The 14,909-nt window shown below is 30.6% G+C and overlaps 1 protein-coding gene across 1 annotated transcript; it reads right to left on the reverse strand.

The window, feature by feature from the left end:
* Positions 1 to 1,062: 1,062 nt before the first annotated feature.
* On the reverse strand, positions 1,063 to 1,533 carry LOC116010841. The gene has a single exon (XM_031250341.1). It carries the CDS (start codon positions 1,531 to 1,533, stop codon positions 1,063 to 1,065), a length of 471 nt encoding a protein of 156 aa, XP_031106201.1.
* Positions 1,534 to 14,909: the final 13,376 nt, after the last annotated feature.

A 14,909-nucleotide genomic window follows, 5' to 3' on the forward strand; every position in this document is an offset into this window, starting at 1 on the left:
TAGGTGAATCAAAGAATCGGTTCACTCGGTTTGTTTTTAGGGCTATAAATCAAATAGGAACCCAAAAAGGAAACAACCACCCCTAACCACACTCCAACCCCCCCCCGTCATTCCTACTTCTCTAGTCTCTACTCTACTACAAAACACTTGCAATCCTTCCACCGAACCAGATCTCGATATATACACACATATTATAGAACAGAGACCTCGTAGTATTTTTCTATCCCAATTAAGTTACAAATCTCTTTGTCCTGTTCTGTAATATGTGTATATATCGAGGACTGGTTCAGTGGAAGGATTGCAAGTGTTTGTAGTAGAGTAGAGACTAGAGAAGTGGGGGGGGGGGAGTGCAGTTAGGGCTGGTTGTTTCCATTTTGGGTTGTTATTTGATTTATAGCCATAAAAACAAATCGAGTGAACTGATTCTTTGATTCACCTAATTCTATTCCCACTTAAATAAAAAATATATAGAAATTAAAAATGCATTGGTGCGCGTTACTGGGCACCAACACTGTCTAGCATGTGCGTGCAGTTCACGCGCATGCTAAGGGCATTAGGTGCTGCCATGTATGTTTTTTAATATGTACTTTTTCTCTCTCGTCGACTCAATATTAAATAAATACAAACCTGGCCTGCGCCAACATTATTGAACTTACTAGTTGTTTATCTTTCTGACACTAATGAAACAGCAAATTCTAGAGAGTTAGCCACTGGACTAGCTAGAACAAAATGCAGACCTCAAAACTAGACATGTCTTTTTGAGTTAAATTTTTAATTTTACACAGATAGGTTTAGATAGTGAAAATGATGACCACCCTTTCAAGATTCTTGTTTTTCCTATTTGGATTTTACTTTGCCTCCTCGGAATTATCTTTATCTCTCACCCTGTGAAGCAGCAAAAAAAATCCCATGTAGTTAACAGAGGAAAAAAGGTGAGGAAATTAAATTCATAGTCTGGAACCTCAGATAGATTAACACAATAAGTGAAATTTAAGTAGAGAAAAAAGGAGGAAGAAGATGAATAAAGCGTTCGTAGTTTAAGAATGGGTTTTGTGTTTACCGTCAGTGATCAGGATTTTCTGGAATTTTATGTTTATCCAGAGTGATCTCCATCAACCACGATCCTGGAAATATGTCTTGCAAGAATCCAGTATGGAGAAAATTGGAATTGAGGTGAGAAATGGTGAAGATTAGAATGTTTTGATTAAGGCTTTTAATTACATCAATCTCCTTCTGAATAGCTCTGGGCCTATTCTTGGGTTTTCTGGGTGGTTTGGCACCGGTAATGGCAGTGAAATCAGCTTCAATATCTTCTCCGGAGAGAGCAATTGAAAACTTACTCTTCTGCAGCTGCGCTAAGTTCACTACTTTTTCATTTCTTTCGCCAGCTTGGCGAGTACCTAAAGCCCACGGGCAGGCGGCAGCGGGGTTGGAGTCCTCGTCCTCCACAAAGGGTTTCTTATCGCTATTGTTGACAACGTCCAGCCTTTCCCTTTCCCCAATGTGCACGACAGCTGCCCGGAGATCAGTCATCAGCTTCTAGCGGACAGCCTCGAATCCCTCGATATCATTGCCGCCACCGATGGGGGCTTTAATCGGGGAAATTTGCTGCACCTGATTGCTACCGTCGTCCTCCTCGGGGTGACCCCATTTGAGGCTCGAGGGCAATGTGAAGGTTTGATCATAGCGGCTTAGTTGTCGAATTTGGCTCCTCTGGACGTTCCCAGTTATTATATATCATCTCTTTCTTTTTTTGTCCCGACTTCCAAACAAGTCTTGCACAAATCTTAGTGCAGGTGTTGGGCGCTCTAAGGGCATTAAATTCATAATTTTTTTGGCTAATTTTCTTTCCTATTAAATAAAAAAAGATAGTGAGAAAAAAAAAGACATGAGTGCGTTTTAGAAAGCACCTACACTGTCTAACTTGTGCGTGCAATGCACACGCATGTTAAGAACATTGGATAGTGGTCATGTTTTTTTAAATACTTTTTCTTTCTTGTCCACTTGATAAATAAAAAATTAAAAAAAAGAAAAAAAAAAGCAAGAACAGAAAAAACTGCCCCGGAAGGGGAGGGGAGGAGCTTTAAACATCACGTAATTTATTATCGAATTTTCAACTTTCAAGGCAAATGTAAAATAAACAATCAATTTTTGAAATTTATTGAAAAAGGTAGAAGAAAAAAAAAATGAAAGAAAGTATACGCGAACCAAAACTGCAGGACATCAAGTGGATTCCATTTTTTTAATATCTTTATGATCTTTATCTCACCTTCATTCAACATAACATACCAAAAAAAAAATAATAAATAGAATAAAATAAAAACGTTATTTCGAAAGGGGTGATCAAATGAGCATAATTTTATACATATAAGTCACAAGTACAATTCTTGCCAAAACTTCTTGGTTGAGTCTTAGTGCGAGTACAGTGCGCTCTAAGAGCATTAAATCCATCACTTTTTTTTGGCTAATATAATGAAGGATGATTGAGGTTTAAGTGTAAGAAAATTATTGATTAAAAAGCTCACTCACCTCTGCAAGCAGAAGATCATAGCGATAGGGAGCAGGCGACTGGCGGCAGCGTAGCGCGAAGCAAACAATGAATTCTGGAGATTTCAAAGAAAGAGAGAAAGGGGTTTGTAACTTAATTGAGATAGAAAATCATTGGAAAGTCTCTATTACGTAATGTGTGTGTGTTTGTTTATATACCACCTCTTCCATGAGTAGGTGTTGACAATCTACATCCATCCATTGATCCTGAAAATAGTAATGGCCAGGATTGATATCCTTTCTTAAATTTCCTTTTTAGTTGTATTGGGGATGGTTGTTTCGTAATTCTTATGTGCATCTAAAGTTGGTAATATATTATTTAATGGGATTTTGCATGTTTTTAAAGAGATTTTATGAATTCATCATAAAATCTTAGCAATACTAATGGCCAGGATTGCATGTGTTGTATGTGCACCGGCTTTATAAAGCAGTTGTGTGAAATTTTTCAATTGTATAATGTGCACCATTTTGCGTTCTAGTGTGCAAATACAAACGTGTAGACCGGGAATTGTGTTGGGCTCCATTTCATGTTTTACTATGCCACTATTTAGCGAGTTGGTATCATCATGTGGGTACAATTCTTGCCAACAACCTCTTGTTCAAGTCTTTGTGCAGTGTTGTGGGTTGTAAAAACATTAAAGTCATACCTTTTTTGGCACATATAGTACTGAAAATTATGGGGAGGGGTGGTTAAAATTTGAGAAGATTTATATTGTGAAATGTTGTTATTTTCAATAAAAATTCTCATTGAGTTTGCTTCATTCTTTCATGATTCATTTAAATTTCTTCCCACTTAAATTTTAAAAAATATAGAAATTAAAAAGGTATTGGTGCGCGTTATTGGGCATCAACACTGTCTAGCATGTGCGTGCAATTCACACGCACGCTAAGGGCATTAGGTGTTGCCATGTATTGTTTTCAATATGTACTTTTTCTCCATCGTCGACTCAACATTTAATAAACACAAAATAATAATTAAAAAAAAAAAAAACAAAACTACCCAAAAGGGAGGGGAGAGGAGGGGAAGGGATGAGATTTATTACAAAACATAATTTTTTTTTTCTAATTTTATGCGTAAAAAGTAAAAGAAATTTTTTTTCCCCAACTTTAAGGAGAACATTTTTTTTTTAAAAGCCACTAGTGTACGCATGTGCACCAACACTATATAGCATGGGAGTGCACTTGCACGTGACTGCTGAGATCATTAAATGATTGTCATGTTTTTTTTTTAAAATACCTTTTTATCACTATTCCATCAGACCTACCAAACAAAAAGTGTTTAACTAAAAGAACTCCGAAATGGGTGACAAATGAGTAGAGCATAATTCTCATAAATAAAAGTCACAAATACAGTTCTAGCAAATAACCTCTTGCACAAGTCTTAGTGCAGGTGGTGTGCATTGTAAAAGCATTAGATTCAGAATTCTTTAGGCACATGTGAAGGAAGATGGGGGAGGCTGGTGGTTAAGATTATTTGAGAAGAGTGAGATTATTGGGAAATTAAAGGTTGTTATTTTCATTAAATATTCTCATTGAGTTTACTTCATTCCTTCATTATTCATTTACTTCTCTTCCTAATTAAATAAAAAGATATTTAAAAAAAAAAAGCATGGGTGCACATTATAGTAGATGCAACGGCACTGGACATGCATGCTATGAGCATTGGATGGTTCCCGTGTTTTTTAAGTACTTTTTCTTTCTTGGCCACGCTACATATAAAAAACAAAAAACAAAAAACAAAAAAAAAGTACTTTTTTTTTCGCGTAAGGCACGCTGTGTCGGTTATTTAATTAACCGATGCCGTATGTTATTATAATTTTTTATTTTTTTCGTGTAAGACATACGATGTCATATGGTATTATCATTTTTTATTTTTTTTTTTCGCGTTATCATTTTTTATTTTTTTATTCGTGATTTACAACGTCGGTTGTTTATAAACAACTGACGGTATATGATTTTCAAAATTTTATATCACCTTTAACGTCGATTTTTCAAAAAGCCGACGTTATATGTTGTTTTTGTAGTAGTGTGTCCAAAATATAATAGTCAGGGGTGTTAAATGGTAAAAAATGACACTTTGAGACTAAATTTAAAATTGTCACTAAAGATAAGAGACATCGTCTGCTTGAATTAACTCTTTTTAACTTTGTTTAAAATTAAATTTGTTTTTTCAATCACGCAAAAAAATGGTAAGCATCTAGAGAATTAGTATATGATTTACTTAAAATTAATTCTCAAAATATAGAAAAATGATACAGAATTAATATTACTTTTGGTTCATGGAGTATAGTAGCATTTTACTTTTGGCAGCTTAAATTTCATAAATCAATCAAATTTAGTCAACTATGTATTTTTTTTAAATACTCATAATTCTTTACAATATAATATATGTTTTGTATTTAGTCAATAATGTATTAAATATTCTCAAATGAAAAGGGCTGATATTTGGTGGGAGTGCAACATTTCAAATATTTTGGGCCGTATTCCATCAATTTAATTTGTAAATTAATGTAAAGTATATAAAAATAAAAATGTTGTTATAGTATGTGGAAGAATCAAAAGTAATCATCACAATGATAAATGTAACATAGAGAAACAAGAAGACATAATCTCCTTCATATAGAAATGATGACAAGTAGTAGTACAAGGATCATAACCAAGCTCTGGCTATGATTTTAATATTTAAGACATAGCAAACACACACAGAAAAAGAAAAGTTTTTATTCTTTATAAAAATTTAGTGTACACAGATCGAATATCGTAGGACTGATGAAACGAAATGGCAATTTTCTCAGCATTTGGGGATTGAAACCTTGCAGGTTTTGATGGCTTTCTTGGCAGCAGGGGAGTTGACATACGCCTTCAAATTGGGATTTTTGAGGTATTCACAGAAACAAGGCTTCTGTTGATTCAACCTTTGACAACAAAGGTGGGATGGTTTGGTGTTGGACGTTAAAGCGCTCAGGCATGGAGTCAGCTGTTGCACGTTGCATGCAGCCGAAGAAAACTGTGCTTCTGCCAAGAGCAGCAACAGCACTGCGAGAATCATGAGGTTGAAGAAGCCCTTCATTTTTTGTAGGAATTGATTACTCAAGATGGAGATGGATAGTTAAGTAAGAGGCCAGAATGTAAACTTGGGGATATGATGCAAATTTGGCTCAATGCTTGGGCCAATTTATAGGTAGCTGAGAATATATGTTGGTAACAAATGGCAAAACTATTGGCTTTGTGAGAATATTATATTGTTTAATTGTTGTATATAGTGGTGATAAAGGTCAACTAGGATTGATCACATGCTGTATGGAGTGAGGTTGGTGTGCTTGAAGAACAACACGTACTTTCTTTAATTTTTTTCAAATTTATAGCTTTTATGCAAATTAAAGTCAGAATGGAAGGGCGATTCTGATGTTTAATTAACTCCTCTCACGAATTTATATATTGGGGATTCTATACACTTTTTCTGTCCATTTCGTTATTCATGAGGTGAAATGAGAGAGAAAACGGAAAGCCATTGGGATATTGGGTGGAAAAGGAAAGCTAATTCCATACGCATCGTCAGCACTGATATGGAGCACACGGAAGCTTTCCTAACCATCAATCCACGTAGATTTCCGTCTACCAGGGCCGGTCCTGAGCACGGGCAGGATGCGCGATCGCCTAGGGCCCCATGATAGAAGGGGCCTATCCATATATATGTATATGTATACATATATCTATTATAGTGTTATAATTAGTGTTGTAATTATATTAGAAAATAAAAAATTAGTGTTATAATTATATTAGAAAACAAAAAATTAAGAATATATGGGACTGCAGGAAGTTGAGAATCCACGCTTAATTAAATAATTTAGAAGGACACCTAATTATCTTTTATCTATTAGAATCGACACCCTAACTGATTAACACATTCGTCTTCTTCAATAAATTTTTTGTTCCAATTCGATTAATCAACGATTGTTCATTTGTTTGCCAGTTTGGGCCCCATTGTCCGTTGTAACTTGTAAGTTTTCTTCTATTTGTAATTTGTTCTTTCTTTATTTCCTAGCACACATGCAACACCTGCCAGTTTGGGCCCTAGTAACTTGTAAGTTTTTTAAAATTATTTTATATAAGGTTACCTAAAAAGCATTTATGTGATGGTGAAAAAAAGAAAAGCAAAAAAAAAAAAAAAACAAGTAGAGCAGCTAATAGAATCACAAAGAGGAACTATATAAATAAATTTTTCGAAAAATCAGGATCATTTAATGAAAATTTGAAACAATCTAAAGAAAATTTAAATGACCAAGGCCATGTTAATGACGATTTTGTGTATTGAGAAGGATATGCCAGAGAATGTTAATCTTGATGCAATTATAGATGATTTTGCATAGCACGTAGAACTTTTTTGTCATGGTTACTTTTGTATTTAAAAAATGTTGAAAATTTTCTAATAATATTTCATGTTATTTGATATTATTATTTTTTAGTATTACATTTAAATTTTAGTTTTTCATAAAAGGGGCACATTTTTTTAATTTCGCCCAGGACCTCTAAAATGTTTGGACCGGCCCTGCCGTCTACATGCACCTCCAAAAGTCATTGGAAATGCCAGAAAACCAAAATATAAAATTGAACAAGATAAAAAATGTCTATTACTTAAAATAGTGTTTCAGCAGAAAAGTGATTGGAAATTGATATTTCCACACAATTTATCAAGCTTTTGCCAACAGTTGTTTAATAATTTTTTCTAGAGTTTTTCTCTTCTAAGGGTAGTATGTTTATACTCTTGACAGTTGGTTATAGAAGAAAGAAAGTTTAGAAGGCCATAAGGAAACACAAGAGATTGAACTTAACTGATAACTTTTTTCTTCCCCCTTTTATTTCACAAAGAGGTTCCTTATATAGAAAACCTCGTAGGAAACTTACAAAGTTTTTACAATTCCTAAAAGATAACTACTACAAGAAAAGTCTTCAAACTTATCTTAACAAGTTACAAAAAGTCTTTAAACTAGTACACACTTAGTACAATTATACAAGATCTAACTTATTACATCAAGTACAATAAGATAACTACTAAGTACAATAAGATAAGTTCTAATAAAGTCTCTTTATTTTGCTATCTACATTTTTGTCTTCTAGCATTTTTGTCTTCTTGCTCCATTGTTGATAAGGGATTCTTTCTTGGTCTCCTTTTTGCCACCATCTGATAATAATATTTTGCCACTGAACTTTTGTTGAAATTTATTTCTTCTCTTGAGATTTTTCCTTTAATACTTGCTAATATTGAAATAATGATAATTCTCCTGAATTTTTCGTCAGGACAGATCTTCCTTGATAATATTCTGCTAATACATCCATTGGACCAGATAATACGCCACTTGGGTCAGAGAACCTTGATAATATTTTGGTGCCATAATACACCATCACTAGGCCATGATAATATTTTGATATGTTAATACGCCCATTGGGCCAGAGAGCCGTTGGCTTACTGTAGTTTTTAGGCTACATTGGGCCAGTAGCCGTTGGCTTACTGTAGTTTTTAGGCTACATTGGGCCAGTTAATAGCTAATAATTGTAGTTTTTAGGCTACATTGGGCCAGTTAATAGCTAATAATTGATGTTTTTAGGCTACATTGGGCCAGTTAATAGCTAATAATTGATGATACACCTGATGTTACATCAGGCCAGTTAATACTTCTTCAGAATGGATCTTCAGAACTTGGGCTCGCCTTGGCTGTGACCTGCTTTTTCCTTTGCTCGATGACATTTGTATAATATTCGATAGTAACTGGATCATGCATGTTCTAAATTTTTTAATTTGTTATGCATTTCTATTAAATATGTGGGATTACTGGTTATTACTTCATAATTATTATAATATAATGTTATTATTTCTTCTACTTCTCCTCCTTTGCTATGTCCTACTACACAAGCTTTTTTATTCCTTAACATATCTTCAATTCTTGATTTTAATGTTACTACTCCCCACGCTCTCTTTNTGAGACTATGTATCCTAAATATTCAACTGTATTTTTAAATATTTCAGATTTCTTTTCAGATAATAAGATTCCATGTTTTCTAACAGTTTTTATAAATTCATTCAAATGTTCTACATGATCTTTTAGAGTATTACTATATATTAAAATATCATCTACATATACTATACAAAATTCATTTAAAGGTCTAAAGACTTGATCCATTCTTCTTTGATATATTTGTGGTGCATTTTTTAATCCAAAGGGTAATACTTTCCACTCATGTTGTCCTTGAGGGGTACTAAAAGCTGTTAAAGGTTAAGCTTCCTTAGTAAGTTTTATTTGCCAAAATCCACTTTTACAATCAAATTTACTAAACCATTTTTTACTAGCTATTCTGTTTATTAAATTTCTTTTATAAGGTAAAAAGTATCCATCAAATATTATTTTCTTGTTTAATTCTCTATAGTCAATTACCATTCTAGCTTTTCCTCTTTTTTGTTCACTATGTTTTCTTACTAAAAAGGCAGGGCTACTATGTGGACTGCTACTTTCTTTAATTATTCCTAATTCTAATAATTCTTTTATCTGTATTTCAAATTCCTTTTGGTCAGTTGGACTATATCTTATAGGTTTACTTCTTATAATATCATTTGGATTTATTAATTTTATATCGGCATATATTTTTTCTTTATCCCATAAGGTAATAGGGTTTTCTCCAAAGTTTATTTTTAATAGTTCTAAATATTTTTTCTTTAATTGTTCTAAATTATTATTTCTTTCTATTTTAATGTTATATATTTTTAAAAAATGTACTGGTAAAATTCTTTTTAATATAATCCATTTATTACAGGGTGTTAATAGACTTAATGTTTCACTATTTATTACTTGTGTTTTAAAAAAGTCTAAAAAGTTGTTTCCTAATAATAAAGGGTGTTTCATATTATTTTCTTGATATATTATTGGTATTTTAATCATTAATTTGTCTAATATGATTTTTACATCTTCAGCTACTACATCTAGTTCTTTATTATGTTCATTAAATCCTAAGACTTTTATTCTATGTCTATTTGATTTTTTCCATCTGTATGGTGCAATTATATCTTTTTTAGCTAAACATATATCTGCTCCACTATCTATAAATATTTTTTGTATTCCCATCTTATTAGGTTTGTATTCTACATATGCTTCTATATAAACTGCTACCATCTATAAAGTAAATAGTTATAATAATTTTTCATAATTTTGCTTTTTAGATCTTCTCCTATTTTTTCTTCTAATATTTTTTCTACTCTTTTTAAGGTTATCATCTGCTCAATAAAGTTTCTTTCAATGTTTTTTATTCCTAATTGTAATAAAACTAACCATCCTTTATGCGTATCCATTATTCCGAACTTTCATCCTCACTACTCTCATTATTACTACATTCATTAATATTTTCTTCTTCTTCTGGTTCTGTTTCACTGACATAAAATACTTCATATTCATACCATTGATCATTTTGTTCTTGTATTTGCTCTAGATTCATTATAAATTCAGTAGTATTAATATATTTTACTCCTTTTTGTTTTAGCTTAGGGCATTTATTAGCATAGTGTCCTTTTTCATTACAATTCCAACATCTACATTCGTAAGGTTTTTTATTTTTATTTTCTCCTTCTAATGGTTTTATATTTCTTCTTCTTTTCCTGAATTTTCTCTTATATCTAAATCTTCTTCTAGTTTCAGGGGTATTTTTATACTTTCTAAATTTTTTCTTTTTATATCTTCTATAAGGTTTATAGTATGGCTTATAATAAGATTCATTATTTCTATTTTTCCTAAATTTCCTATATTTGTTAGAATATTTTCTTTTTCTTCTCTTATCTTTATAGTCTCTATCACATCCAAATATTAATCTTTTCTCTGTAAATCCACATATTTCTCTTAATCCTTTCCTCTTATCTTTTTTAATCTTTTGTTGTATCCTATATTCTTCACATTTTCTCATTAAATATGACCTTAATACTCTAATTCTTTCTCCTAAGGTATTTTCTTTTGGTTCATATTGACTATATTCCTTAGTTATTTCTGTATTATATGGTGTTGGTAAATGATCATAATATAATTGTTGATATGTTATACCTTCTTCTTGGGAAAATCTTGCTTCATAAAAGAATTTGCTAAAGCTAATAGTATATTCTGGTAATTTACTAATTTTACAACATTTCATATTATTTAAATTCATTATTATTTCGGTTTTTCTTTCTGCTATTACTTTTTCTTGTGATACAAACCATCTTTCTCCTAAAAATTCTCTTTTTAATACTATATCAAATATTGATAACATAGATTTCCAATCTGTAGCATAACTAGGTGCTTGTGCTCTAAATTGAACTGTTATAGATTCAAACCAAAATCCTACTTTTCCTATTAAAGTTTTTGATATTAAGTCATAAACATAATCAAGATCTGCAGTGTAATTTGAGTTCATTAGTGCTATAAACATTCCTAAATTCCAGTCATGTATTCTTCTATTAATTTCTTGTTCATCATAAACATTATCTAAGTCTAGAAAATATCCATTTAAATTTACTCATTGACTCATAGATCCTACAAAATCTTTAAATTCATATTGTTGTCTTATTGGTATGTGGTCTGGTAGTCTTGTTTTTCTTTTGCTGATTAATTCTAAGTTTGGGTCTACTAATTCTTCTTCAGGATAATCATTAGCATCTTCATTTATTATATCTTCTGTTTCGGCATCAGTTTCTATATTATTATTGTTTGTGTCAAACTCTTCTTCTATATCGCTTGTTGGTTCCTCTTCTATTATAGCATTGACTGATTTCATTTTTCTTAGTACTTCTATAATTTGATCATTTTCTTTAACTATTTCTGTATCATCTTCTTCTTCTTCTACTAATCCTTCTATGTATCCTACTATTTTTAAATTTTTCTCATTATTTTCTACTTCTTTTCTACTATCATCACTACAATTATCTACACTACTAGTATCACTTCTTATCTTATCTTTTCCTTTTAGTTTTTTTCATAGAATTTCTTAAATCTTCTACTTCTAGTCTTAAATTTTCCATTTCTTGTTTCATTTGCTTTAATTCTAATTTAGTATCTTTTAATTCTTTTTTAGTGTCATAATAACTATGTTTATATTTCTTATATTTATCTATCCAGTATTTACTAGAATTTTTTATTAACTTAATATTTTCCTTTTTTAATTCTTGTATTTGTTGTGCTTGTTTTTCTATTTTTAATGACAAAAATTCTGTATATTCTGTTTTTTCTATAAATACTTCTCTTTTTTCTTTTTGGTTTATTTTTTCAGTCATTTTAGATTCTTGTTTTATTGGTTCATACTTGTATCTCTCTTTATCTAATATTTCTCTTCCATATTTTGCGAGAAAGGTTGTTATACTATTTTCTTCCATGATTCTAAAATTTTCCTCTTTTACTTAATAAAGCTAATTTTTCTATAGTTTGTTTTACGGGTTTTGTTAATTGAGGTTTCATCTTACTTATATCTATCATAATTGGTTCTTTAGTTCGTCTCCAAGCATCTATAGGTACTATTTCTGGTTTTTCTTCTAATTTTATAAGGTCTATTGTTTCTTTATTTACTCCTGAACTTTCTATTCTTTCTTCTATTTTTTGCTTTTGTTTATCTTTGTTTTCTAATAAATCTATCTTTTCTAATATCATTTTAAAAGTTGGAACTTCTGATATATTCCATAATTTAGTCAATTCTTCTTTTACAATTTCTTGTATATTTAATTCTTGTATTTTACTTTGTTTTTCTTTGATTTCAGTTAATAATTTTATTATATTTTCAAGTTGTTCTTTTATTACTATCTCATTCCATATTTGATCTATTTTATCACTTAAGTCTATCTTATTCATTTTTATATACTCTTTTTCTCCATCCTCTTTCAAGTATTATCCATTCTTTTCTTGGTTCCTTTGTTCTTTCTCTTAATATTTTTATTTCATTTTCTATTTCTTCTTGTTTTGATATATATTCTATGTATTTTAATTGTGAAACTATTAAATTTTCTTCTATTATGCTCTTTATTTGTTTTAATTCTTTTTCCTTTTTATCTATTTCTTTTGATATATTCATATTCTATTTATAAATCTAATTTTTCCTTGATCATTGATTTCAATTCCTTCATTTGTTATTTTATATCTTATAGTGCTTAAAAAATCATTTCCTAGTAGCAATTCATAAGGGCTATCATATTCTAGTACTCCTATATTAATATTATATTCTAAATCTTTTATTTTAAATTTTAAAACTATTGACTTAGTTACTATTATTTCTCTTTCATCATTTGGATAATTATATATTTGAGGTTCAATTGTAATACATTCTTTTTCATTGATCTTACTTATATGGACAAAACTATTACTAGTATCCGTAGTTATTACTGCTATTCCCTCTGTTACAATCATTCTATTAAATATTGTTACTTTTATTTTTAATTTATCTAGTTTTTCATGTTGTTTATTTATTAAATCTAATTTTTTGGGTATAAATTGTCTAATTCCTGATTCCATTGGTCTTGATATAATTTGTTTTTGAAAACTTAGCTTAGACCCTTCTACTAATGGTATTAATTTTGATATTGGTGTTAGTCTTCTATTTTCAAAATCCATACATATATCTTCTGGTATTGTAATTCTAGAGTTGTGTTTATGCTCTATAGGTTCTAAAATATCCTGGTATAGTTTGGGTACTATTATTTCCATTTCCTGTTGTTTTCTTATTTGGTGATTTCCTGTTAAAGCATAAATCATTTTTGTTTCTATACTCATTACTTTACTTCCTGGAGGCATATCAATTCCTTGTAATCTATAATATAGAGTTAAGGCTAATTCTTTATGTTCATCTTCTAATGATATACTAAAATCTGGTTGTACTGTAAACTTTAATTTTTGATAAATTAGATTTCCTCTTACTACTGTTATTAAAGCATCTAATATATTTCCTCTTATCCTATCATCAGCTATATATATATTTCTATAGGTGTATCTACATTTTTCTGAAAATATGCTTTTATAGTAAATTCTATTGCTCCAAAATAAACATTCCTGTATCTCTTAGCTTCCTTTCTTGATAATTTTGCTAATTCTCTTTTTAATATATCATCTGTTATCAAATTTAATTTTGCCTTTCCATTAATAGTTGTAATATCAATATTATTTTCATGTTTTTGTACTACATATCTTATATCTTTATTTCTATCAAACCATTTAGTTTTAAATATTTTATTAATAGTAAAATAATTTGGATGTTAAATGACAAAAAGATAGCCTGAGATTCAATTTGAAATTGCCTCCAAAAACAAGCAAACTCTACTAAAAATAACTCTAGCTAATTTCAAAATGATAGTTTGGATGTTAAATGACAAAAAGATAGCCTGAGATTCAATTTGAAATTGCCTCCAAAAACAAGCAAACTCTACTTAAAATAACTCTAGCTAATTTTTATTAAACAAAGCAAACAAAAAGACTTTTGCTATACATGCGCTTGTACTTTTGTTTTTATAAATAAAAATATTAAAAATTCATTCATTCTATTTAAACATTTAACTTTTTCATGACGACCCATGTCATTTCCATATATGCTATAAGACAAAAACTTGTGTGAGACCGTCTCACAATGAGACGGGTCGGGTCAAGATGCAAATGTAACACTTATATGCACAAATGCCATACTTATATGCTCAAATGTAATACTAATTATGAATAAAATTTTTGTTACTTATAAAGGTAAATGTAATACTTTTAAGGGAATAAGGATCCGTGAGATGGTCTCACACAAGTGTGACCCATGCTATAAAGTAAAAAATAAATAACTTGGAGGGTGTGGTTGAGTGGAAGAGACTCATCCATCCTTAACCAAATGTCAAGAGTTGGTGGTTACACCAAAAATATGACAAGAGTAGATGGCAGACCATGAGAGGCGGCTAAGAGAAATACTTCGTAAGTTCGTATTAGTCATTTTAGTGTTTTTATTTTGAACAAAAGTATTAAAGTAAATAATAATAATAATAATATTTTTAAAAAGACAGAGATTGAGGGTGGCAATTATCACTGTATGTGTAGTTGTTCATGCATGTGATCGAGACTCTGTACTCCATATGATGATAGTTTCACAACTATAACAGTGAAACCTGAAACCAATTAAACATTCTTAATTAGCTAGCCAGTAGGTGACGGTGCCTAACATAAACATGCAGTAGTTTAACTTTTAACATTACCAACATTCTCTCTATAAATTGGCCCAACCACTAAGCCAAAGATGCATCACATCCCCAAATTTCCTCTTACTCAAATATATCCACCTACCAGTGATCAATTGCTACCAAAATGAAATCCTTCAACCTCATGATTGTAGCAGTGCTGATG

This window comes from Ipomoea triloba, chromosome 2 (genome assembly GCF_003576645.1).
Source record: "Ipomoea triloba cultivar NCNSP0323 chromosome 2, ASM357664v1".
NCBI lineage: Eukaryota > Viridiplantae > Streptophyta > Magnoliopsida > Solanales > Convolvulaceae > Ipomoea > Ipomoea triloba.